The sequence below is a fragment of the Manis pentadactyla genome, chromosome 4 (genome assembly GCF_030020395.1).
Source record: "Manis pentadactyla isolate mManPen7 chromosome 4, mManPen7.hap1, whole genome shotgun sequence".
NCBI classification, from domain to species: Eukaryota; Metazoa; Chordata; class Mammalia; order Pholidota; family Manidae; genus Manis; species Manis pentadactyla.
In genome coordinates, this window is record NC_080022.1 from 141,375,514 (window position 1) to 141,400,068 (window position 24,555).

General features: G+C 50.0%; 1 protein-coding gene across 1 annotated transcript in view; it reads right to left on the reverse strand.

The window, feature by feature from the left end:
* Positions 1–23,321: 23,321 nt before the first annotated feature.
* Positions 23,322–24,555, reverse strand: part of RPH3AL (rabphilin 3A like (without C2 domains)) — a 111,083-nt gene continuing 109,849 nt past the window's right edge. The window contains 2 exon segments of the mRNA XM_036906226.2: positions 23,322–23,381; positions 23,383–23,498. Of these exon segments, the coding sequence (XP_036762121.2) occupies positions 23,337–23,381; positions 23,383–23,498 (161 nt within the window). The 3' untranslated portion in view covers positions 23,322–23,336.

Sequence of the window (24,555 nt, forward strand, 5' to 3'; positions counted from 1 at the left end):
CCAGGCGGAGATGCCACTCCCGAGGGCTCACCCAGGCTGATCCCTGCCTATCCCCCCAGGATCCCTTCCCCATGGAGCTGTTGGCCTGGATGTCCCAAGAAGCTCTGAGCCTCCCCAGCCCACGCCTCCCGCCCCTGCTGGCCTGGCTCTCAGCCCATCCTCATGCCTCCAAGATCCCTGCTCCTCTGTAAACAAGGCCTCTGGCAGCCTGGGCCTTTCCCACTACTGTGCCAGCCCAGCCCACCTCCAACCCTTGGCAGTGGAGTCCCCCCAAATCCTGTTGAGGCCCCTCGCAATGTGCTGCTGTGCCCCAGTTCCCCCAACCAGCATGCCTACCATCCGCTCCATGCCTGCCGCCTTTGCTGGCCAACACTGTAGCCCCAGGCCTGGACCCCTTGGCTGCCGACTGCCTTCCTGAGGGCTTCATTTCAGCCACCGTCTCCCATTGCCACAGCCTGGGGCCCGACCATGCCCTTTGCTGCTTCCTAAGCCACATCTGCAGCTCAGAGAGGGCGCCGACCTCACGGGCCCAGCACGTCCTTCCGGCCCCCCGGCTGTTACTGACCACTCTCTGGCCTGCCAGGCCGTGCGTCTCCACCTGCCCTGAATTTTCTGGGCACCCCCCCAGACTGAGGAACAGTCTGAAAACCCCTGGTCCCCAGCGAAAGCCCAAAGCGTAGCCAGCCAGGCCCCTAACCAGCTGTCTCCATGTTCTGTCTCTTACGAACCAGCTTCTCAACTGGGACCTGAATTATTATTCACCTTATGTTTTTCTTTAAAAAACAACTTGCTTAAAAATTGCTTTAACTGTTGGAACTCAACCAAGAATTAGGAGAAGTGCAAATTGTAGCACTCCAAAATCTTACAACCACAGACTATTTATTGTTAAAAGAACATATGGCATGTGAACAGTCCCCAGGAATGGGTTGTTTTAATTTGTCTGATTTCTCTCAGACTGTTCAAGTTCAGTTGGACAATATCCACCATATCATAGATAAGTTTTCACAAATGCCTAAGGTGCCTAACTGGTTTTCTTGGTTTCACTGGAGATGGCTGGTAATTACAGGTATGCTTTGGTTAGGTAACTATACTCCTATTATGTTAATGTGTGTGCGCAATTTGATTAGTAGCTTAAAACCTATACATGCTGAAGTTACTCTACAAGAAGATATGTCAAAGAAATAATCAATCTTCCCATGTTTTCTTCCGCCTGCTACTTCTATAGTTTTTCTTCTTCCTACCTAATCACAACCTTTAAATAGAATTCGTGCCTCATATCGAATTTACCGAGTATCATAATTCTTCCAAGTGGTAAAGATACCTCAAGACAAATGCTGGGCATAGAAGCCACAGGGCATAAATATGCAAAGAAGTAAAAAGCTAACCTTTTCAAACAATAAGGCTTCTCTCTCACTTACCAACTTCACATCTCCCTGTATGGCCCTGGAAGATGACTGGTTAGCCAGAGACGGGTAAGATTCCTCAAGGGAGGAACAACCTAAGACAGGCACAGTCGCAGGGGGGTCATCAGGTGAGAAATTGGGGATCAACAGAGGTGAGGCTTAGAACCTCCCCCCTGATGTTCTGAGAGAAATCTTCTGCATACATGGATGTTTATTGCCCTCGTCTAGCTCGGATTAACACATAGTCTACAGGCACACACCTGATCATCTACATTTGCTCTCTTACAACACTAAACTCTGTTTTCTACCTTTATCTCGTATCTACCTAACACTTCAGCATTTTATTAAAAATAATAATAATAGAGAAATGTGGTATCCACATATAAATCAAGTTTAAAAATCAAATGAATATTCATATTTGAACTGACTGTATATAGTTCATAATGCATGAGCAAAACCGAAAGTTTCTGTGATGACTGCCCTTGTACTGTTCACCATGTAACTTATTCACTATGTAAGAATTTGTTCTCCATGTAAGAATTTGTTCGTTATGCATCAGAAGATTGGAGACTGACGAAAATTAGGCTTGGGGTGGATTAATGATTGTGCATTGAGTATTGACCCCCCTATACATAAATTTATTGTTGTTAACAACTATTTGATCAATAAATATGAGAGATGCCCTCACAAAATATATATATATATAAACACACTTCCAATTGTAAAGTAAATAAGTAACCGGGATGTAATGTATAGCATAAGGAATATAGTCAAAATATTGTAACAACTTGGTATGGTGATACCTGGTACCTAGAATTATCATGTATATAAATGTTGAATCACTGTGTTGTACACCTGAAACTAATGTAATGTAATACTGTTGTCAACTACCCTTCAATTAAAAAAAAAAAAAAAATTGCTTTAAATATTCAGGTTAGCTTTGTCCTAATAATGTCTGTAATGTGTCGATTGTATTTGTTTACTGCACATTGAAATAATCATATAATTATTAGAACAACATATTTTTCATTAAGTAGAGGAGGGTAAGTCAGTTGTCCAAGGTCTCATAACTAGAAAGAGGCAGAGCCATCGTTTGAGCCCAGACCATTTGGTCCCAGAAACCATGCCTTGACCATCACCAGCCCCGATGTGTTTCACCCTGTCACCTCCAGGCTGTGACAATTACTATTCCTTCAACCCCCATCGACAGGCCAAGTTGGCCACAAATATTGAAGCTGAAGATGACAGAGCACAGCTCTTTGCAGGTGTGTTGGGGGTTGACCCTGGCTGGGCTCTGCTTACCGTCCTCCACGGCATCGCCAGCTCCTCTCCCTTACTGGACAGAGTCCCGGGGCCCACCTCCCGCAGCTCCAGCCTTCGGCTCACCCCAGCTGTCCTTGGAGAGCGTGGGGTCTAAGTTGGGTTAGCAGAGGCAGTCCCTGCCTCCCTGGTTCCTGAGCCCCACAGGGCTAGGCTGGCCAGTTCAGAGAGCAAGACCTCACTCCTGAAACCTGAAGGCTGAGAAAGAGGCCAGCAAAGCGGGTGGAGGATGGAGGAAGGGGTCCACGCAGAGGCCAGAGTGATGGTGTGGTGTGTTTGCAGCATGGCCTGCTGCTGAGCTCACTGGAACTCAGGGTATGAAAAAGGAGATGCCTGACGCCCCTGCTGAGTGCCACATGCCCCCTGGGTGCTGCCCACCCACGGCTCGTCCTGCCTCTGGGCAAGTGTGTGGAGCCCTTCACTGGGTCTACGTTTAGAGTCAAAGACTCCAGGACAAGATGGGTCCTTGCAGTTCACGCTGCCCTCCCCCTGCACAGCCCTGTGCCCAAACCCAGGTCTCTGCCTGCTGCTCCCACCCACTCGGCCCCTCTGCACACTCCGGTGCTGCCCTGGCACCCTGCTCAGGTGCTGTGCCTCCCTGAAGCAAGCAGGCATCTTTCCACAATGCCCCCGTGGCTGTGTAGGTGCCACATTACAGAGCTTTTCACACTTCTTGTGATTTTTGCTCAAGTGTCTGTCCTCGAGCAGTGTTGAATTTCTTGAGGACCTGGAGAGACTGCTCCATCTTTGTGGCCCTCGAGCTGTGGGGTCAAATGTGATGTGTCCCTAAACCCCTGGAAAACTCTCAGGACCCACTGCAGGGAGCCTGGGAATCACCCGTGACCCTAGGGTTCTGAAGCTGGGGGCAGGCAGGGACTCCACAAGTCCAGCACATCTTTGTTAACATGGAAACTGAGGTCCAGAGATGTGGCCTGACCTGCCCCAGGTCACGAGGTAACTTTGAGGTAGGGCCAGGACTCAAGGCTCTGTGCCTCCCCCACCCCCGTCTTGGGGACACAGAGGGTGGTTTTACCCTCTCCTGCCCCTTGGGATTCTTTGGACTCAGTCTCAGGCTCATGCCTTGAAGCCCACCTGTTGGGTTGGTGGGGTTTTCCTGGGGCTGCTCCATTGGCCCTGCCCAGGTTCTGGTGACCATGGTGGTGATTGTACCTTGACACAGCTACTTAGTCCTGAAGAGTAATCCATTTCATTTCCTTCATCCTACACTGCCCTGCCCAGGCCCACTGACATGAGCCCTGGCCTGCCTCAGGGACTTTGCACTAGCCAGTTCCTCCTCCAAAATATCCTTTCACCAAATCATGTCATGGGTGGCTCATTCCCATCTTTTAAATCTCAGTTCAAGGCCGTCCCTAGAGAGGCCTGACAACACTACCTTTTATTTTTTTAAGATAAAATATAAACTTTTATTTTTATTTTATTTTTTTATTAAGGTATCATTGATATACACTCTTATGAAGGTTTCGCAAGAAAAACAATGTGGTTATTACATTCACCCTTATTATCGAGTCCCCCCCCTCATACCCCATTGCAGTCACTGTCCATCAGTGTAGTAAGATGCCACAGAGTCCCTGTTTGTCTTCTCTGAGCTGCACTGTCTTCCCCTTGACCTCACACACACCATGGACAATACTACCTATTTATTGTTGACTGTCTACGAGCCCCTTGGGGGCAGGGACCCAGCACAGTGCTTGGCCCAGGACTGGCAGGCACTCAGCTCACAGTGGTTGCCGGGAGGGATCTGAGCACATAGGCAGCCTGGACCAGCCAGGCCCACCTTGGCCCAGCTGGGCAATGGGGGAGACCTCGGGGTTGCAGACGGGGAAGGAGGGAGCCAAGGCCCTGCCACCAGCCCAGCTCCTTCCTGCCTGTGCAGCTCCCACTCCGGCGGGTGGCCTTGGAGACAGCCGCAGTTAGGGGGAGGAGGGAGGGAGCGCCGGGGGTCATCCATCAGCGGGGAGACGTGGAGAGCCTGGTAAATCAGGGAGGCTGTCTGAGGCCCGTTTGCCAAGTGTCTGCCCAGTGCTCAGGGTGTCTGGGAGCCTGCTGAGGACTGGGGACAGCCACAGCGATCCCAGGGCCACCCTGACTGAGGAGGGAGGGCCCGGGCAGTGCTCCAATGCCTGCTGCCTCCCAAACCCCTGGCAGGGCCGTGTGTTATCACAGAGGATGCTAATTGCTTTACAAAACCCTCACCCCATCCTGCAAGGCGGGTCATTGTTATGTTTTAATTATTCTGAATTTCAATACACAAGGGTATAGAGATTAACATAACAAACCCAAAAACATACCCAACAAAATGAACATTTTCACCTTAAAAAAAATGTGAACTATAACCCAGAAAATTGCATAAAATGCAGATGCGTGGTATCATGAATACTTATAAAGCAAACACGAGCATAATCACCACCATTTCCATAGAGTCATGAGGAAGGGGGTCACCACCCCAACCTAAGCCCCCACAATGTGTGTCTCTGGTGCAGAAGCCTCCCTGGCCCTTCATATTCAGATCTTTATGACACAATTGCCCAGGTTTCCTGATCTTTTAAAAATATAAATTCAATGAAACATTACAGATTTAAAATGTCCTTTCTGAGCCCCATTCCCACCCAGGGATCAGGCATAATTACAAAATTGATGTACCCTATCGCAGGCCCTGTTTGATATTTTTACTATACATATTTATATTAGGGAGTATTGTTTTATGTAGTTTAAAATTTTTCCTAAACGGCACTGATACTGCACATATATTCTGTGACTTGACTCTAAATGCTTTATGAAAAAACAGCTTTATTGAGGTAATTTATATACCATGAAATTCAACTCTTTCAAGTGTACAATTTAATGATTTTTAGTAAATTTTCAGACTTGCACAACCGTCAGCACAATCTAATTTTAGAACATTTTCATTCCTCCTGAAAACTCTAAATGCTTTTTTTCTTCTTTTTCTCTCAATGCTTTTTGATACACATTTTAATACCTGCCCCGGATAAAGCTCCTACTATGTACCAAACACTGTCTAAGAGTGGTCCTCATGTCATTCTCTCAATCCTCACAGCACCTCTGCGAGGGGTGTGCTGGTAGAGACAAGGACATGGGCACAGAGAAGGCGAGAAAGCACCCAAGCAGGATCCCTGCTGGAAACAGCAGGCTGCGAACCAGCCGTCTGACCCGCGTGCCTGCGCCTGGACAGTCCCCCTACGTGGCTGCTCTGAGCTGTGCATTTGTCCTGCGGTACAGTGTGTCAGGCACAGATGAGACCTTGAGGCTCAGAAAAGCCAAGGGACATGCTCAGGATCCCTGGGATGGGAAATGGTGGAGCTGAGACTCAGATCTAGGCCCGGTGAGTCCCAGGCCCCTGGCCCTTTTCTGGTCCCCTCTGCTGCTTTTTGGTTTTCATTACAGAAAAAAGGGAAAGGGAGAGAAAAGAAGGGAGAATGGGTGGGAAGGGAGAGAGAGAGAGAGATGTCAGAACCAACTTTTGAATTCTTTTATGCTCCTGCATATATCCATGAACACACCTGCATACCCACATGTGCACACATGCCCACAAGCAACACATACATCTGCACGTAGCTGTAAGGTGCACATCCATGAGGATGCACACATTCACACTCACATGCACATGTGCTCACATGTGCACAGGGTACACAGTGTACACTCACCTGAGTCAGCGTTCAGAGGTCCTTTGATGCTCAGAGTGAAGAGAATGCCGTGTGTGCGTGCGTGTGTGTGTGCGTGGTGGGAGTGAGGGTTCAGCCTTACCTCTGTACCCACAGCTCCCCTTCTGCCCAGATGCCTGCTGAAAGCCTTTGCTAAATAAAGTTTCAGCTCCTGGGAAATAGAGCCAGGCATGATCCCTGGGGACTTTGCTGAGCTGCGGCAGCCGCAGGGCCAGCATGGGCTTGGGGTGTCAGGAGTTGAATCCACTGTGTCTCTGCTCACTGGTCTGGATGCCTCCTGTCCCTCAGGATGCCTCATCCCTGTGATTGGACTCCTGTAAACCTACACAGACCTGTGAGGGGCTGTGGGAACCCACCTAAAAAGCAACAGCAATCTTGGAGCACACTGAGTGTGCCAGACACATGGTCTCATTACAGGGCTGTGACGTGTGCACGGCGGCCACTGCCATTTTAGAGATGGGGCACTGGAGGCCCGGGGTCCTGCAGGCTCCTACAGTTACAAGAGCTGGATGCAAACCCAGGCTATGTGTCTGCTCCGCCTGGCATGGACAGGGTCCCGCTCCTGCTCGTGCAATAGCACAGTAGCCGCCCTGACCCCGGGACCCAGGAGTTCTGGCATCAGACCCAACCTTTGATACTGCCTGGTGGTTTGCAAAAGCTGGTAAGCTGACAGGTTTGTGACAAAGTTTTTACTGAGCCACGGCAAATGGAAAAAGCAGAGGACAATGTAGTAAGTTTTCCCAAATTAATTTCCCTTAATTTAAAAAAGATGGCCTATTTCTTTGATTCTTTTTCCTTCCTTTTATGAAATGAGAGTGATCTTATATGATGGTTATGATTTTACATTCTTACTTGGCCAGATAAAATGTGAGCAACTGCATGCCAGCCCTCAAATCTGGGGGAGGTTTTTCTGGTTTATGGGCCCTGTAAAGTTGGGGCCTCTTTGGGGTGCCCACCACTCGGCCCACCTCGGCCTGGGACTGGGACTTCTTTTGCATCTGTCCTTACGTTTTCACATTTGTATTTGCTGAAACAATCTAATTGAGGAAATCCTGTCCGGGGTGTTTGAAGTCCTCATGATACCAGCTCAAACTCTGGATGGAGTTAACAACAAAATAGAGGAAACTTCTTTTTCTTCTTCAGCAGTCAAACTTCAAGGCAACTTTAGCCTGGGAACTCAGCCAGTTCCTGGGAAGCAATGGAATCAAAGGCCTCTGAGCAGTAAAAAAGGTCTTTAGGACAGAGCTCAGCTCAGATTCCAGCTTTGGCCTCACTGCAAATTAAAAACCATGATTTGGTAAGCTTGTTTATCTCTCTTCCCCCAGCAAACCTGGTCTCCTCAGGGGCAGTGGGCAGCACGTTGGTTGGAAAGCAGGCTGGAAGGGCAGTTAGGGTGGTTGCTCACAAGAGTATTTTGGGGGAAGGCCCAAGCCACAATATCCTGGGGCTGGTTAGTGTGGGAGTGGGGGGCGAAGTAGTCAAGCAAAGTTTGCAAGATGCTTATATGTTGATCTGCATAAAAGAGGTGCTCCTAATACCTCTCAGAAAGCTGTCCATAAAACTGGCTAAAAAGAAATCATAAAACCCAAACAAAATCCAAGTAGGAAGGGAAAGGATAAAGTTCAATTATCTGGAAGCTCCAGAGAATGTGCAGAGCACAACAGGGTGAGTGCCTTGGCTGGGTGGGAGGTGGGGTTTGGACTGGGCCCCCCAAACTAACAGGGCTGAGCACAAGCAGGAGCTTATCTCTGGCAACTGCCCCTTGGGATGGACCTGGTACCCCAGCTGGTCCCAGGGTCATGTGAACACTTGCAGTTCCCATCTGCCCTGCTGGAGCTTGAACCCAGAGCCTGGTAGCTATTCTGTATCCCCTCTAATCTTGGGGAGTGGGCACAGCCAGAGAGAGTGGGTGAGTCAGGGTATTTTTACTGCCCTTATGAATGAGACACTGTTGCAGCATATGCCACACAATATTCCATATAATCCTCACTGTTGTTATCTCCAGGAGATTGGGTCTCAGACAGGTTAAGTTTTTGGCCTAAGGTCACACAGCTAACCTGTGCCAGAGCTGGAGAGAGAACACAGCTTTGTCTGACTTCAGGGCCTGGGCTATCTGCCCTTGACTCTCCAGCCTCCTCAGCCGGTTGGTGGCAGGTCCTGCTGCCTGGGGCTTCCAGGAAGGACATGCCTGCTTGGGGCCAGCTGTGTGCCAGCCTGGGATTGACCTCCCACTCTCTTGCACCCCTGGGGCTGCATTGACAGCAGCAAGCAGAATTCTTTCATTTCTTTTCCCCAGATACCAGCTCTGACACCTCCAATTTCTACCATGATCACAGTGTTTTCTGAGTCAAGCAGGGTATAAGGAAAATCGCTTTTTCCCTGGAATAATTTATCATTTTGTTATTTCCATTAGCTGACTCTGTTTGAGCCTATTCCGTGCTGAGCTGTTTGAATTCCCAGCTTGGAAATCCCTGGGCTGGGTGGGAAATGCTGCTTCCCGTCAAGGGAGCTGATGAGAGAGGTACTGCCCGCAGCCAGCAGATTAGGGGGCAGGACGTGGAACAGTAGGGAGGGCGCTGAAGATAAAAACCGGGACAGGAAAGCAGGGGTTGTTTTCATTCCTTCTGACTCCAGAGGTGGGTGCATGATGGAACTCCACAGGGCTCTGCTGGGCTGCTGGGTTGGTGGGGGGCAGTGCAGAGGCCTGCTGGGATCCACAGCCAGGGGGCCCAGGGAAGGCAAAGCCATTGGCAGGAATGAGGGGGGCTCCCAGAAATCTAGGGACTCCTACACCAGGCCCTGGGCCACAGCATGGAGTCAGGCTGCTTGAGGACATTGAGTTCAGTTCTCAAAAGGTTGAGCATCCTCAGGAGGCTTTGCAGATGAGCGGGCAGCTCAGGAGCAGGGCCCTCAGATTCAAATCCTCGCTCTGCCACTTGCTAGTTGTGTTATCGTGTGCAAATTGTGTTATCTTGGGGCTTAACCTTTCCCAACCTCAGCTTCCTGGGAGGAAATGGAGGGGGGAATAATGTCTATCTCCCGGTGCTGTGAGGGGAAGTGTGGGAAGCTTAGTCCAGCATCCAGCCGATACGCGTGTGACCAGCTCTTCCCAGTTTGCCTGGGGTCTTCCCTGGAAACCTGCATCCAGGAGCTGGGATGACAGGCACACTGGCTGTGATCTCCGTGCTCCTCAGGTCCACCTCAGAGTCCTGGGGAATGCCAAGGCCTTTGCTGAGGTTCCTGCAAAATACCGGAGTGTTTGTGTCACTCAGGCTCCGAGGTCTTGCTTTGGCTGAGTTAACTCCGTGCTGGTGGGTGGAGGTGAGCTTCCACGTTGAAGATTCTGAACCACAGAGCTTCAGCTGTGAAATCCAGCACCCCCTTTCCCCCAATCCATCTCCAGGAAGCGCTTGAGTGCAGGTGACACTGTGGACATTAGGGTGGGCTGAGGAGCAGCTCGTGTCCCCGCAGCGTGGCCCCTAGCCCTTCAGCTACCCTCTGGGGGCAGGTGGCCATCTGGGGGGCAGTAGGGGCTTCACTCAGGGACCCCTTGCCTCACCCCCATCTCTCTGGCTTCACTCTGACCTCTCTTCCTTCCTCCGAATTCCTGTTCATTTCTAATATTTCTTTTGTGGCCTTGGCCCCTGGTTGAACTGTGTTCTGGAAATCACCCACAATCAGTCTCCAAAAATATTTTCCTAAACAAATGTAGTTCCCTCCCTGACAGGAGTTGTAGGGCCAACCTTTCAGATAATAGCAGGCATGTTTCACATGGAAGTAAGTTGAATTATCTGTTTAGATTTGGAAGTTAGCCCTAAGAGTTAGGAAAGGCCACATTTGGGGTCTGTTTCTGATCACCTATGCCTGGTTCTTTCAGAGAAGGTAGTTCCAGGCACCCAGTGAGTTCCCTCCTGAAATTTCCAGCCCCTGAGCCTGGCAACTGGAGCCTCAGGGTTGAGTGACAGCCTCCTTCCCAGTTTACCCTTTGAGAAGCCTGGTGCACCAGGCCTGCTCCCCCCATAGCCTAGGGGAGCGAGGTTACAAAGGCACAGGCCTCCAGGGCCAGGAGACTCCAGAGCCGGCTCAACCTGTCACTTAGCAGGGACACCGAGGCTCATGTCCCCAAGGTGGCTATGAGCGCTCACACTCTGTGGAAGCGGCAGGGCGAGGGGGAGACGCACCACAGCTTATCTGAGTGACTGCCTTAAAAATACTTCTGTGCGAATGGGTTTGAGTAGGTTCTGATCTGCGTATGTACTTAGGGTGGCTGATTAGCATGTGAAGTAGACCAGTTAACCCCCATCTGCAGAATCTCTTCTGCTGGCAATGACTTTGCTGGGTGGAATGGGTGAGGTTCCAGGTGGGGGCAGGAGGCAGTGTGTACAGTCCGGAGGGGCGGGTGCCAAGGCAGGCTGCGGGGCGCAGAGCTAGTCCTGACAGGGCCGTCACAGCTTCCGCAGTGGGGGCCCGGCCTGGCTGGGGAGCTGGCCTGGGGAGCAGCCAGAGGGCGGGCAGGTGGAACCTGTTACTCCCTCCCTCCAGGCAGCTGTGGCATTGGGGCCTGGTGCCAGGTGGGGTATTACTGAGGCCCAGAAGATGGGGCTCTCATGGGGGGCTTGCTTCAATCCCCTGCTTTGAATTGAGTGAGGCCAGCAGGGGACCCCAGAGCTTGTGGGAAGTGTAGGCTCCTGACCGGCTGGCCTTTCCCTAGGGATGGGCCCTGGACTTGGGAATGTTTCCAACCCTCCATCCATCCATCCATCCATCCTTCCTCATAGGACAGCAGTCTATCCTTCTGTCCATCCTCCCAGAAGTCTTTCGATACAGGTCCGCACATCATATCCACCCAGCCGTGTCTCCCTCCCCCTGCCCGGAGCTCTATCAGCCCTTCCCTCCCTCCCTCCCGTCTGCCTGCTCATCCACCTGCCCCTACTCATCACCCGATCCAGCAGTGTTTCCTCACAGCCAACCAGGGCCTCAAAGATAAATAAGACATGGCCCCTGCCTTTAAGAAGCTGCTGGCAGAGCTGGACTCCAGGGAACCCAGCTCTGCCACACCTCATCTAGAAGCAGAGCCCAGGCAGCAGGCACATGGCACTGATCTGAGCAGGCCCTGCCCTGGGGACAGGGACACTACCACCTGGCTTCCCTTTTCCCCATTCAAGGCCCTGGGCAGAGAAGGGAGGAGGCTGCTGTCAGCAAGGAGGGAGGGAAGGACAGCAGGTACAGTCAGACTTAAACTGTCCCCCAGGAGCATCTGCTGAGAAGCAGGGGGCAAGCACTCTGGATTATTTCTCTGGTAATTGGCCAAGAAGAAGCCGCAGACACCCCAGGGTCTGCATCAAAGAACTCAGAGCCCAGCCTGTCTGCAGAGGGCATGTGGGGCAGCCTGTCCAGCCCCTGGGGCTTCTCCAGCTCCCCCCACCTCCCATCCTGCGTGCCTGCCTTCCTCCGTCTCCCTTCTCCCCTCAGTATTGATGGGGTGACCCTGCCCCCCTTGGCTTTCTGCACAAGGCAGCTGGAGGTGGGGCTGCGCCTGTGCGGGTCAGAGCCGGCCAGCTGCAGAGCCTCGTGCCAGCTGCTGGGGAAGGGACAGGGCTGAGGAACGAGTGCCGAGGCCCTTCTCTGCAGGAGACAGCCTTGCCGGGGGCTCTGCCAGTGTCTGCCTGGCAGAGTCCTTCTCCCCAGATGGTCTGGGCAAGGCCAGTGCCAGGTTTTCCTTTGGCCTCATCCCTCCACTGTGCAGAAGAGACTTCGCTGGCACTTCAGATGAGCAGTGTGAACCAACTGGTCACACACATTTTCTGAGCCATCGAATCTTTCTGTGACTGTGTGTGTGCACACGCGTGCTTGGTGTCCATCTCCCTGGTGAGGGCCCCTACCAGTGCTCTTCTGGCTGGTGCCTGGGGCACCTCTCCCACAGCTGGACCCTCTGCCTGGTCACCTTGTGCCAGAGACTTCTTCTCCCTCCCCAGAGGCATAGTGCAGGGCTGGGGCAGCCTTGGTGAGGATCCAGACAGGTCAGGTTCCCAGCCAGTCTCTGCCTCCTTCCTGCTATGGAACCAGATAGAACAGGTCAAAGGCAATACCCCTAGGTGACAATAAACTGTCCCCTTGGACATCCCGTTCCCCCATGCACACCCCAGGGAGCTCTGGGGAAACACGATTAGAAAATTCTCTCTTTAGTCCAATTCTCCCAGCTTATAGATGGGGAGTGACTGGCAGAGGGCTGGCAGCAGGGCCAGGATGAGGACCTGTGTCCCCAGGTGCCCAGGTTGCCCTTCTGTGGAGTTTGTGAACTTGTGCTGTCAGGCTGTACAACAGAGTCTGGGCCCAAACAGAATAGCCAGGCCATCAGGAACAGCTGTGTAATCTGCAGGGGTCAGGGCAAAATGAAAATGCAGGGCCCTTGTTCAAAATAATTAAGAAGTTCCACAAATGCCTAGGGTGCCTAACTGGTTTTCTTGGTTTCACTGGAGATGGCTGGTAATTGTAGGTCTGCTTTGGTTATGTAGCTGTATTCCTATTATGTTAATGTGTGTGTGCAATTTAATTAGTAGTTTAAAACCTATACATGCTTATGTTACTCTACAAGAAGATATGTCAAAGAAATAATCAATCTTCCCATGTTTTCTTCTGTCTGCTACTTCTATAGCTTTTCTTCTCCCTTCCTAATTACAACCCTTAAGTAGAATTTGTGCCTCATAACGAAATTACCGAGTATCATAATTCTTCCAAGTGGTAAAGATACCTCAAGACAAATGCTGGGCATAAAAGCCACAGGGCATAAATCTGCAAAGAAGTAAAAAGCTAACCTTTTCAAACAATATTGCTTCTCTCTCACTTACCAACTTTACATTTCCCTGTATGGCCCCGGAAGATGACTGGTTAGCCAGAGACGGGTAAGATTCCTCAAGGGAGGAACAACCTAAGACAGGCACAGTCGCTGGGGGGCCATCAGGTGAGAAATTGGGGATCAACAGAGGTGAGGCTTAGAACCCCCCCCCCCTGTTTTGAGAGAAATCTTCTGCATCTGTGGATGTTTTGTTGCCCTTGTCTAGCTTGGATTAATACTTAGTCTACAGGCACAGACCTGATCACCTACATTTGCCCTCTTACAGCACTAAACTATGTTTTCTACCTTTATCTTGCATCTACCTACCACTTCAGCATTTTATTAAAAAAAATAATAATAATAACAATAATAATAAGGGAGAAATGTGGGATTCACATATAAATCAAGTATAAAAATCAAACGAATAATCATATTTGACCTGATTGTTTATAGTTCATAATGCGTGATCAAAACCGAAAGTTTCTGTGATGACTGCCCTTGCACTGTTCACCATGTAAGAACTTATTCACTATGTAAGAATTTGTTCACCATGTAAGAACTTGTTCATTATGCTTCAGAAGATTGGAGACTGTTGAGAACTAGGCTTGGGGCTGATTAATGATTGTGCATTGAGTCCCCTATACAGAATTTTATTGTTGTTAACAACCATTTGATCAATAAATATGAGAGATGCCCTCTCAAAAAAAAAAAAAATAATAATTAAGAATTTCAAGACAGCGATAGCAGAGCATTAAACTGAGCTTGGGACAGGTTGTGCATGTGCCCAGGAGGCCAGCACCAAGGCTGGTGGGATTTCAGGTGTTGAGGGAATGCCGAGGTCCCTGGGCGTCTGCTGTTCCCCTGGTGAGAGCCACAGCGGGCAGAGGGGCAGGAGGACAGCACCCTGCTTTAGGAGGAAAGGAAGCCCTCGTGCACTGCTGGTGGGAAAGCGAGATGGCGCAACCACTGTGGAAAACAGAATGGCGACTCCTCAGAAAAGCTGAATGTGGAACTACCACGTGATCCAGCAATCCTACTTCTGGGTATAACCCAGAGGCATTACAAGCAGGGTAGCAGACAGATACTTGTACCCCCATGTTTATAGCAGCATTATTACAGTGGCCAAGAGGAGGAAATGAGCCATATGTCCTTCACTAGATATATGGATAAACCATGTGACATATCTACACAATGGAATATTACTCTGCTATAAAATGGAATGAAATTCTGACACAGGCTACAATATGGATGGAGCTTGAAGACACTACACTAAATGAAATAAGCTCGACACAGAAGAACAAATACCATATGATTCCACTTACACGGTCAAGTTCATCGAAACAGAATTTGGTTAGCCCGGGTGGAAGTAGGGAGGGCTGGGGTTTGCATTTTGTGGGTACAGTGGCTGGTTTGGGATGATGCAAATGTTCTGGAGATGGATGGTGACAGCTGCACAAATGGTGGATGTATTCAGTGTCGCTGAACTGTGTGCTTAAAAAATGGTTAGAATGGTAAATTATGTTATGTGTATTTTACCACAATAAGAAAACAACAAAGAAAAAAAGGAAAGAAAGGCAGGTGGCATGGGAAGTCCAGACAGTTGTCAGGGGTCTGAGATGCCCTGTGGGCTGTGGAGTGACAGCTCCCTTGCCAGAGCTCAGGGGTCACGTTCAGCCCTGGGAGGTGCTGCAGGTCAGTCCAGAGACAGGCCCTGCTTCCAAAGGCCCTGAGAAGTTACTGACTTGATGGAAGCTCCTGGAAATCCTCTAAATCAAAACCACCTCTGCACCTGCCTACACGTGGTCTGAAAAGACAGCCGCTTCACTGAGCCTTGTGTCCAATGAGGGAGGATTTATGAGAGCACTTGGTGTTCTGGGCACACTGGGCACAGGCATGAGACAATGTCCAATGTGGGCACCAAATCTCTGTGCAACTGAGCTTTATTCTCATCTGTTACATTAGCAGTGGGGGAACACCCCAGTGGGACAAGGTGCTGACTTTACCCTATTCAGAATCTAGAAGTCTGATCTGTGCTGTGGGCACACCCTGGATGCACTGCTTCAGTTTGCACCCTTGGAATCCTGACTTGTTATCACCAGCAAACCTCCACCTGGCATTGAGCCTGGTCTTTGGCACCCAACTGCCTGCACTGCATTGAACAATAGGCTTTCTGACCTCTCTGGGCCTCAGTGTCCTCTTCTGTAAAATGGGAACAACAGAGGTATCTGCCTTGGAGGCCGGTGAGGATCCCTAAGCTCATAGCAGGGCCATGACTCCCACATGGTGGCTGTGACGGTTATTATGCAGCAGAATGCTTCATCTCTGCCTGGACCCGGCTCAGTGGACTGCAGGGTTGTTTACTGTTACCAAACAACAGTGTGAGGAGGTGAGGTGCGGGGATGGGGGTGTGGGGGTGGCAGCAGAGGAAGGTCAGGAGGTGCTGCCCAGAGTCCATGATAGGCCTCCCCCCGAAGCCCGAGGGCTTCCCTCTCTACAACCTGCTGCACTCTGCCCTCAGGCAGACACGCAGGAGACAGTTCTTGGGAGGCAGGAACAGGCAGAACAGAGACTGCAGGCTTCTGGGAACCCCGAGATGCGATGCTAGAAGGTGGCCACTTTCTCATTTGGGGAAGATACCAGCCCCACCTTTGTGGGTGGAAGTAGCTCTTCAGGGCTGGGCCTGTGGATGCTCGTTGTCCCGGGGCTAAGGAACAGCTGGGGCAGCACATCTGTCCAGGGTGGACGCGGCAGCAGGACTCTGTCCCAGGTTTGTCCTCTTGGCCTGTGGGGGGCTTCATGTTCTCTGCCAGCCTGGTCTTTGTCACCTTGGCCTAGGGATGGCAGGCTGAGGAAATGCAGGTAAACTGGTTCTTGAAGTGTGAACTGGGAGTGTCAGCATCACCCGGGGACTTGGAGGGGCCATTCTCAGCTCCATGCCAACCTCTCAGCCAGAAGCTCTGGGGTTGGTCCAGGGACCTGTTTTAACAAGCCCACCGGGTGATTCTGATGCTGCAAGAGGGCAGGGGCCACGTCGGTTTTGTCCATTATTGAGTCTCTGCTTCTAATACTGCACTTGGTACCCAGCAGCTGCCCAATAAATACTGGATGGATGAATGACTGCACCGTTAGGCCCCGGAGGGAAGAGCATGAACATTTACTGTGCCCCAGGCTGCCCCCAATCACTGCACTCATGTTCTCCTGCCATTTAAACAACTCCTGAGGCAAGCGCCACCCCGGAATTCTATGGAAGTAGTAATTAATAGCAGGGGTAGGAGTTTTACATGCCATTTCAAGTGTTTAATTTCCCCAATAATCCTGTGAACAAGTATCATCCCTATTTTACAGATGAGGAAACTGAGGTACAGAGAAGTACCCATAATTTCGATTTCAAATAATGGGACAAAAATTTCTGTGCTCTGATTTTTACAGATGACAGAACAATCTCCACTCCCTGCCATGAAAAGCTCAGTTCCAAAAGTTTGTTTGTAATTTGGTTGCTTGAGTCTCAGAAAGCATTTTTGTAAGGAAAAAGTTTCTTAGTTCTCAGACCAGTGCACAAAGAACCCTTGACTCCCCATAGCTCCCAGACCCCACTGGTCGGGGGAGGATCTGCAGTCCATCTCCATCCTCAAGCTGAAGGCTTCTGGGATTAACTCGTAATGAAACTGCTTCAGAACCCCATCAACCCTGCGACACAGGGCTTCCAAATGCCTTTAGAATTCGCCCGGGAGGCTGCCAGCACTGAGTCCCTCTGCTGGACTGGATCTGGTGGGAGCTGTGGGTGGGACCTGGTGCTGCATCAGGTCTGAGAGGTAGGTCGAAGGGGACTTTGGTCCCAGCACAGAAGTAGCTTAGACGGAGTAGCCTTACAGGCCGGATATTGAATCTGCAGGGCTGTATTTTCTCTGCCAGGCAGGTTCTCATGGCGTCCCTACCTCACTCACCTGTTACAGCCTCAGGCTCTCACCCTTGGCCCATGAGTTTATCCTGAGTTTGATATATATATTTCTCCATTAAAAAAACATTTTTGTTAGAAATGTTATAGTTTAAAAAGGGCAAGTGTTCTACAGAGTCTATAATATAGGGCAGCAATCCCTTGCCCCATGCCACCCACAAGTCCCTCCCTAGGCAACCCTTAGAACGCTAAGCCGTTTTTGTTGATGTTTACCTTTGTATTGAAATCTCATGCTGATTCTATTAGTTGACTTTTCAGTTTTAGGCTGTATTATTATATATTACATATCATGGCTTATAAAATAGTATCATGATATCATGTACAATCTCCCCAACACAAGTAAGCTTCTTATCCTTTTGCTCATCTTTATATATCTCGGCCATCTTCATGCTCCTATCTGTGCTGGCTGACCTCCGCCTGTAGCCCAGACACCAGACACACAGCCAATGCCATCGTCCTGGGGACTCTCTTTGCCCCCTCCTGGGTCAGCTTTCCAGTTTCTTGTGTCCCTGGTACCCTCTTTCCTGGTTTTCTCCCTTGTTTCGTTGGAGCACATCCTCTAGTAGCTGCCTAAGAAAGAATGTATGGGAGATACATTTCTAAAAACCACACGTTTGAAAATATCTTCATTTTATGGTCATTGAGATTTAGCTGGATATAAATCTAGATTAGAAGATACTGCTTCACTGTGTTCTGGCTTCAAAATCTGCTTTGAGAATTTCAGTGCCTTATCTTTGCTATGTAAACTGTTTTTTTTTTCTCTTTGGAAAGTTTTAGATTTTTTTCTTTAGGGTTTTTATTCTGGTGTCCTTAAATTTCATGATAAGTGGCTTGCTATTGTTCCTTAAATTTTTTATTTTTGAAGATTTCAGATGTGTAAGAATAATACAAATATAATGTATAATGCAATATAAATGTTACAAACACATCTGTTACCAAGATTAATAGAACATTACTAATAAGGTTGAAACTCCTCCTTAATTGCATGCCTCAAGATGTATCTAGAAATCTGTTGTTTATCCTCCCTTTTTTTATTCTTTCACTGCATAAAATATATAATATATAACATTTTTGCATATATTTCAAAATCTCTATATAGACAGTGTCATAATGTGTTTATTTTCCTGCCATCTGGTTCTTGGCTCAGTGTTGTGAGTCATCTATGCGCTCATTTTCGCCACTGTGTGATATTCCATTGTTTGACTGTATCACAGTTTATGTATCTATTTTTCTGTCCATGGTATTTAGGTTGTTCCCAATTTTTAGCTAATTAAAAGGTACTGCTCTGAACATTCTGTGCTTAATTCCTGCAGCCCATGTAGAATTTCTGTTAGGGAAATTGTTCCTGGTTTTACAGCACCCTGAAGTTACTGGGGGAGCTTACAAGATCCGGATGTCAAGGCTGTGTCCCACATTGATTACATCAGAATCTCTGGATGTGAGTCTGGTATGAGGGTTTGTAAAGCTCCTCAGGATTATTCCAAGGAGCAGCCAGTGGTGACAACCACTGCTCTAGACCAGAGCTACTCAAAGTGTGGCCCTTTGGGCAGCAGCATTGGCGCTACCTGGGAGCTTGTTAGACGTACACCCTCAGTCCCTGGCCCAGACCTAGTGAATGTTTATTGCACTAGGGTTGCAGGCCATGTGGATCCTCATTTATAGGTGTTGCCCCATGGCGGCCCACAGTGGCAGTGGCTGTCCACAGGGTTATGGCTTTATGCCGCTATGCCAGGTACTTTGGTGGGTTCTTTTCTCTAGAGATGCTCATTTTCCTTCAGCCTTAGGAAATAGTCCTGTATCATTTCTTCAGTGATTTTTCTCTCCTTTATTTTCTGTTCCTTGGTTTGAAATTCCTATTGAAAATTGGACCTTTTGCATGCATCTTTTCTTTTTGTTGTCCAATTTTCTTGACTTGGTTCTCCTACTTTTACATCGCTTTGCTTTTGTGTTTTACTTTCTGGGAGATTTTCTCTCATCTTCCATTTAAAATTTTCTATTATGTTATTAATTTTCGAGAGCTTTAACACTTCCTTTTAAAAAATAACATAGTTTTCCTGTTTCATGGGTATCTTCAGAGTGTTGTACTCTGATCCCTTTCTTCTGTGTGTTGGAGTCTCTGTATTTTTGGCTGTTGGTTTTGGTCAACTGTTTGTGTCCTGGCTGTTTCCACTACGAGTGCAACACAGCCAAGCTCACAGGAAGCTCTGTGCACACAGGCAGGGCTTGTGGGCTAGGGCCTCATAGTGTGACTGAGAAGACTGGGGAATCACCAATGTCAGGGTCTGTAATCTTTTTTCCTTAATCTGTTTCCCAGAGAGAAATTCAATAATGTTCTGCTTTGGGGGTTGGGGCATGGGGAATAGGCCCACTGGTTAGCAGGGGATGGAGGCTCAGGGTCTCTCCATTAACCATCACCTCACCCCAGCCTTTATCTGGGCATGGGGTCCCCAATCCAGAATCTTTCTGGTTCAATCTGGAAAACTGGCCAGTAGTATACTGTCTTCTGTAGGGAAGGGAAGGGCAAGTCACAGGCCATGTAGACTAAGAGAAGGGACTTGGGGTTTAACCATTTCTTCCAAGCAACACTATTTCTACACCTATCCTGAACTTCCACCTTAGGGATACCTGCCCCCTCCACGTTCTGAGCATTTGGGAGATTCTACAGAGAAAATGTGCTTGTTCCTGGCTGGCTTTCTCCCTTGCAGACATTTTAGGGAGGGGGAAGCTGGCACTAAACAAGTCACACTCTCCCATCTCCCAAAGTCTCAGTCCTCTCTTACCTGCTGCAGTCTCCTCTCTATTCTTCTTGTCCTTGTAGTTTACACCATTTTTATTCCTTTATGTTATTTTGGTGGGTTTTTGGGGTCAGAGGAAATATGAATGTGTTCAGTTCACCATATTTAACCAGAAGTCCTTGTCAACTTCACAAACATTTTGGCATATGTACATATGTTTGTACAACTCAGTTTGACTATTTGCATGTATACTTTTTTCTGTTTTTTTTTTTTACATAGATGGCCTTGTTTTTCCCATTCAACGTTAGGTTTGTAGGCTCTTTTACACACACACATCCAGCTCATTCCTTTCACTGTGGTTTAGGAAGTGCTCCAGCAATCAGTGCACTACAGTTTTTCCATTAATTTCTCTATTGATGCATCTCAGAAACAGGCAATTGTGGTCTTTTGATCAACACACTAGCTCAATGCAAATTCTAATCTTTATTGTTTTTATTCTGAAACATAACTTGCCATAGGAAAACTTAAGTTTTTTACAGACTGCCAATGGCAAGGGCTAAAAAGTTCATGGTGGGGACCTGAGGGCCGGGAGAGAGCCCTTTGAGGGGTACAGCGGGAGGGTCAGGAGGGGCTGGAGGGCACAGACAGCAACGCACACACATGTGCATGTGCACACACATTCTCTCTCATCAGGTTTTCCAGAAGTGTTTGCCCACACTTGAATTAAGTATTTTTCATGCCAAACCGAACCTACTGAAGAGAAGTGAATTAATGGCTTAGGGGAGCCTCGTGCCCTGGCTGGGGACTTGGCTGAAGGCTGCTCTTCAATGAATGAATTCACAGCGTTCACCAGAACCCTTCCCAGCTCCAAAACTGGGGAGAGGCTGAACAAAACCCGGGGAGACCAATGGAGAGGCTCCAGAAAACCTAACAAAGAGCCAGGCTTCAGCTGCAGCTCCTGGGCCAGCCCCAAGCGAGGGGAGAGGCTGCTCCCACCTCCTACCCTGGAGCTGCAAGGAGAGGGAAAGGATGGGAGCATCTCTCACCCCACATGCTCTGGGCACCTCGCTCTCTGGGAGCCAAGCTCAGGTTTGAAGGGTAATGCTTAGGGTTGGATTTCTTCTTCCATTGATGCAGATAAGGAGAAAGCTCTGCCTGGTGCCCTCTGAAACTGCAGTGCATATGGGAAGGCCCCACAAGGTGGGTCTGAAGGTCCTTCAGGCCCACCCCAGGCCAAGAGCAAACTTAAAATGAACACACGAGTAGACCTGGGCGGGGGGAGGACAATAAATAAAGGTGGAGGCTGAGTGAAATGCTGGGGGGCTCAAGGAGGGCTCCTAAGAGAGAAGGGGTACAGAAAGGCACTGGGTGGGGGGAAGCAGATTCTGCCCCCCAAACACTGGTTTGTTGAGTCAGAGGTCATGTCCAACAGGGCAGGCTGCCCAAGGGCTCCAGGACTGGTCAGGAAGGAGCCAGGAAGGGTCTGGCCCCAGCTGCTTCTAGCCCCTTGCCCCCAAACTCTTCCACCGGAAAGTCTGCTCCGTGCACCAAACACGCCTCCATTCAGGGCAGGCTGAGGGGACTGAGAGAGGCTGTCAGCAGTGAGGACTCACCCCGCTGTGCCCTTTGCCTTTGGGGGAGAGGGAAAAAAAGGCCAGTATAGCGTGAGCAAAAGCAGAGTCCCTCCCTGGTGACAGCTTGACCTTTGGGGTGAAATGGAGGTGTTGGCCGGGAAGGTGGGACTCTTGCTGAGGCAGCTTCACTGTCTGCCACAGGCCAGAGGGCTGCTGGGAGGGCCAGGGGCTGGTGCCCCAGGCAGAGCTCTGCTCCATTTTGCTACATTATTGGCGGCAAATCAGCTACTCCCTGAGCTTCAGTTGAGTCCACTAAAGTGGGTGATGAACATAGGTGATCTTAGGATGCCAGAGGAGCAAATGGACATGGGAATATAGAATTTCCTCCTGGGCCAATCCTTTCCAAGTTGTTTCTTAAGCCCTGGAACCCTCTCTATGCCTGGACCACATGACCTCCCCAGCTTATAACTGGACATTTCCCGAAGACTTACTTAGGGTAGGCACTCCACACAGATGCTGCATTTTACCCTCCCCCCAACACTGTGAGGGACAGTGTGGTCCCCACTTTAGTGATAATGGAACTGGGGGCAGACAGATCAAATATTAGGTTGAATCAGATAGAACTGCCAATATTCAGCTATATTAATTTCATACGGTTCGACCTCATGGTTTGCTCAACTGCACGTTTATGGTTGGCAGGGCTGAGACCAGAACTCAGGCCTGCTTGGTTCCAAACTGTCCTCTGGGGAGGTTTCAGGGGACTATCGGGAGTGGGGAGGGTCCACTTCAGGGCCATACCCTCTACCTGCTGCCTCTTACAAGTCCTGCCTTGCAGCTTATCTGGAACCATCAAGGTGGGGGCAGAGGGAGGGCAGGGAGTGGACCAAAGCTCCCCGGGAGCTTCCTGGCGGGTGGCTGCCAGTGCACACGGGCTCCTGCACACTGGTATGCCTGCTCCAGCACTGAACCACCCACTTGCTGCTGGGGAGGTCAGCCGCTGGGCTGCGGCGCACAGGCACCACGCACTAGTGGACCCCACAGCCCTGCAGGCACTAAGTCCAGCTGGGGCTTCTTTCTTGAAGGAGACCAGGAGCTTAACCTGAACTTGCACAATTTTCTCTGGCGTGAGTGTGAGGAGACCTGCCCTCTGCCCGTGCCCATCACACGATGAGCCTGAGCCAGCCAGGCCAGGCCTCAAGCAGGGGAGGTGGGTGGGAGCTTGGGCTTTTGCCCTTGGTTTCCACGCTTATCAAAAGGGGGTATTAAGTCTCTCGCAGAATGTAAGTTGACCTTGGAGGTGCAAGGGCAGACTGAGCTCCAGGGCCAGCATTTTACTTCTGATTTGGGCCTGCCCTGGACTGGGCTGTTTTGGGTGAATTGATTTGGCTTCCTCAGCTACATGGTAGGTTTCTGAAGGTCAATGACTGTCCCCCACTGGCCCCAGCCCTGTCTGGGCACACGATGGGCTTGGTGAGGACTGGACTGCCTGGTGCACAGTAGGTGCTTGGGAAATGGGAGCTACCGAGGCTGCTACAGACATGGGGAAATTCTCTGAGAGATTACACGTTTGATAAAGCAGAGGATGGTGACAACTGTTGTTACAATCACTGAGAATGAGTCGGGGTGATTACCATTACTATTTTGAGTCCCTCTCTCTGTTCACTGCAGGCAGGGGTAGAGGCTGGCTGGCCTCTGTTTCCCCAGCACCTGGCATAGCAGTCAGTGATCACAGAGAGTGGAAACATCACCTTCTGCCCCACAGGCTGGAGGGCCCATGGCAGGGAGGAACAGACGAGGGAGAGGGGGTGGTGAGTTAGAAGGTACTCACTGGGGCCCTTCGGGTGTGGCCAGGGTGGGGTGCCCCCCTGTGCATCTGTGGAGCCCATCCCAGGCTCGCTGGCCAGGCTGCTCAGGCTCCCTGAGAGGTGGCTGGGTGGGCGGGTGAGCCCCATCTTTGGGGACTCCAGGCTGCCACCTGCAAGAGACCACGTGGGCCTGACTGGCTTTGTGCTGGGCCCTTTGGACCTTGACCCAGGCCAGGATGACCTCAGCCAGACAAGCTGCTGATCTAAAGTCTTCTCATTTGGAACTGTGATGGGCACTTATGGGGCTGTCTGCCCAGAGCCCCTGCCGCTGGGAGTTGCCACTGCCCAGCCCCTGCCCCACTACGGCTGCCACATCCTAGCATGCCCCATCCTTTGGCCACAGCTGATTGGTCCAATATACATAAAGGCAACTGAATGGGCCCTTAGGTCACTTCACGAAGGAACAAGTCCCCAACATGAAGCTGGCAACATGGATGAGCTATTCCTTCCTTCATAGAATGAAGGCGTGTTGGGGGGAGGGTGTATATTTCAGTTAACTTAGTGGAACTATTAACTGCTGCCTTTATTAACTTAAAAATCCCCACTCAAATATGGTTGTTAGTTCTTGCATGGCCGAGAGAGCAGAGGCGGGACCTGCAGTACTGCCCTCCATCTTTTCCTGTCTCCCATGACTACTGGTCATGGCTGAGAGTTGCTGTGAAGGCAGAGTTCAAGAGCGAGGGCGGTGCCAGGACGGGGAGAGGGGAAACCTGCGCTGGAAGCCTCGGCTGGCAGGTGAGTTTCCTTTACACTTTTCTAGGATACAGTCTTTGGCCTGAGGAGATCATCTAGTCCAGAGACAGCCTTCACCTCTTGTGTCATGTCCACCTACTGACATGAACCTCTTGGAAAACTGCACTGAGGAGGATTCTGAGGCCATGTCCGGTTCTCTGGGGAAGAGTGTCACGATCGACTAGTAATGTCTGTTGTGTGCACAGGCTAGGGAATGGAAGTGTATGTGCCGGGTATTTGCCATCTCTGATCTATCCCCAATTACCCTCCCCAGCAGGAATTTCTTCCCAATCAGCTCTGGCAGGAGATCACCCAGTCTTGGGCCCAGGACAGCACCCTGAGGCATTTCATTCCAGCTGGGGGCAGTTATTATAAAGCTCTCCTCTTAGGTACTCAAATCAGCCTCTCTGAAATATCTTTCAAATATCCCAGTTC